We start from the raw sequence: 3055 nt of genomic DNA on the forward strand, positions 1-3055 counted from the left end.
TGCCATATCTTCCTGAGATTCAAGCCAATTCCCATTGTTATCTAAGATTCTGGATAGTTGTAGTCTTTTCCCCTTTTCCCTCACATGAACATGAAAAAACTTAGTATTCCTATCACCATCCTCAAACCATTGCATTCCAGCCTTTTGCCTCCAAAATTCTTCTTCAAGATGATAGAACCTTGTGAGGTCAGCTTCTACCTTGTGTGGTTTTGCCCTATTCTAGACTATTGGATTCAACTCAAACTCAGTTTCATGAACCTTTATGATATCCTCCAATGCTATAATTTGTTTGAAGATGTCTCCAAAAGTTTCCTTACTCCAGGCTGCCAGAGCTGACTTTACTTTCTTCAACTTACTTTGGAACATATTGAAAGTATTTCCCATGGTATCAGTTACCCAATTCTCCTTTATCACATTCAAAAAGGTCTCACATTTAGCCCAAAAATTGAGAAACTTGAAAGGCTTCTTCACTTGCATAGTGTCAATATTACATGACAATAGAAGAGGTGCATGATCAGATTCATATTTTATGAGATGCTCAACTTCTAATGATGGGAACAAATCAAGAAATTCCTGATTTGTAAAGAACATATCAAGCCTTTTGTAGATGCAATCTACATCCGACCTTTCATTCCACCAAGTATACAAACTCCCTTTGAAGCCAAGATCATACAATGCATATGTATCAACACAATGTGCCAAGTCTTCCACTTCACTCAAATACACTGGACGGCCCCCATACTTCTCTTCCTCAGATAGTATCACATTAAAATCCCCTCCAACAAGCCAAGGGGATTCCATACTTGAAGCTAAATGGTACATTGAATCCCATAGCTGAATTCTTTCAATCGCATCACATTTAACATATACAAGAGTCACGCAAATTTCCTTATTCAAATTCCTATGAAAAAACATTAAAGTCATTTGTTTTTCCATGTTCATCACAATATCTACATCAATATCTTCATCTACAAAAGCCCAAATTTTCCCATTCATATTTGCATAAGCATAATGTATCCCCAACTTTTGTCTATATTCCTCTAGTTTGCTAATGTCTTGCCAAGGTTCCATCAAACCTATTAAATAGAAGTTGTACTTTCTGTGTAGGTTAAGTAACCTATTGAAAGACTTTTGAGTATTAATCGACCTCACATTCCATAATAGAGCATTATCAATAAGATTATTTGGAAGTAGAGATCACACTCCTCTTTGGTTGCACCCTTATAGGCACACTGTCTTTGATGTCCTTCTTCTGTCTCCTTGTAGGTTTTGTTGATGATTTCTTCTTGTCCACACTTCTGGGGGATATGTCACCATCTCTTATTAGCAGCAGTAGATTCTTCTTCAATATCCTTCCCCAAATCTTCCTCCTCTCCTTGTGCATCCTCAACCACCTGAAGTGCTAAAGGGTTTGGTTCATGATTCTTGGCTATCATTCCCAATTCCCTTTGCCCCTTATTGTTGATCAATATACCTTTGGCTAGGATTCCACTAGTGACACTGAAAGTTTTCCCAACTAGTATGTCAGGATCATCAATAGCACCAGTAGCTAATTGCATAGGTTTAGGGACCAGGGATCTGCTTGTTTGCTCACCTATCATCTTCTTCTCTTTCAGCTGTGGTACGTTTAGTGCATCATGTCCAGTTCCCTCCGGATCAATCGCATCACGTTCATCTCCCTTAGGTTTTACTGTAGCAGCCCTAGGGTTTACTGTAGATGTCTGATTAGGGTTGGTATTTTCCTGCTCATTGACTTCACCTTCTTTATTGTTTGCCTTGGTTTCTTCATTGATTTTATTAACACTGATGTTGGACTTCAATCCCTTCCCATTCACGCTTTGAACCTCATCCTCTACATCCTCATCTGTAGAATCTATCTCACCTTGAGCACCCTCAGGTATTTCCCCTTCCTCTGAATCTTCCTCTATTTCATTAGCCCATAATCTTCCACCACTCCATTGAACCTTCTCGTTTATCTTTGGGAATTTAGTAGTATTTGTTTGTGTTAATAGTTTGAGAGGGAATACCTTGACACGATTTATTGGTAGTAACTAGGTTACCCCCAAACGCTTTATTCACTCATTGTGCCCTGGATTCCTTATGTATATTCTCAGCACTCCTACTCCTTTGTGCACTAGGATTAAATACAGGAGCAGTAGGATTTAAATTCTTTGCCGTCTTAGGAGTATGATTCCCAACCTTAGTAGGAGAAGCCTTATCCACCTGAATTACCTCATGGACTTCATCAACAACTGCCAACTGCTTGTTTTGCCCTTCCCCAATGTCTTCACCTTCAAGTGTTGCAAATTTGTTAGATGTTTGTAGCTGCTTATCACCATTGCTAATAACTGGAACTAGTTCTTTCCCAATTTTGGACTGATTGTTATCTAATCTAGCACCTGTATTTACTCGATTGTCTTTGACCTCTTTCCATTGTTCCTTGAATTACCAACCAACTTACCACTGGACAAAATCATCAAAGGACCTTGATTTTTGCCTTTCCCTTCAACAATGCCTCCTCTACCCTTGTTTATCATCAGCCTTATTTTCCATAAGTTCTGGATGTAGTTTCCAGCATTCAAGTTCATCATGACCTTGAAGCTTACATTCTTTGCAGTACTTTGGAAAATAATCATATTTGATTGTCACCCATTCAGTCCTTATGTCTCCAGTCACCTCATTCTTAATATCCATACGTACCTTCTTTAGTAATTCAGCTAGAAGATCCACCAACACTTTAACTCGTTCACAGCTAGGTCGAGATTTATTAATGGTAGCCATATCTAAGTGCAAAGTCTTTCCCACAGCTGATTTTAACGAGAAAAGACACTCCTTAACGAAGTAGGTAGGTAACAGATTAGGGAAAGATATCCAAGCCATAACTTTTGGAGTCTCTTCCCCATCCTTAAATCTGGCATCGTAAATAAGAGTTCTCAATTGATATTCATAGTCATCTTTACCTTTAACATAGTAAACACTTTTGGACGTGAAATTAATATAATCCTGCCATAATGACATTCTAATTAAAACATGCCTATCACGTAGAAATCCAATG

At 38.3% G+C, this 3055-nt stretch overlaps 1 protein-coding gene across 1 annotated transcript; it reads right to left on the reverse strand.

The window, feature by feature from the left end:
* LOC109232496 lies at positions 220-996 on the reverse strand. The gene has a single exon (XM_019398267.1). It carries the CDS (start codon positions 994-996, stop codon positions 220-222), a length of 777 nt encoding a protein of 258 aa, XP_019253812.1.

The sequence above is a fragment of the Nicotiana attenuata genome, chromosome 9 (assembly GCF_001879085.1).
Source record: "Nicotiana attenuata strain UT chromosome 9, NIATTr2, whole genome shotgun sequence".
In the NCBI taxonomy this organism is placed as follows: domain Eukaryota; kingdom Viridiplantae; phylum Streptophyta; class Magnoliopsida; order Solanales; family Solanaceae; genus Nicotiana; species Nicotiana attenuata.

Excerpts from the sequence above, each read along its gene's own strand:
- LOC109232496 (XM_019398267.1), bottom strand. The coding sequence starts at position 996 with ATGAATGGGAAAATTTGGGCTTTTGTAGATGAAGATATTGATGTAGAT.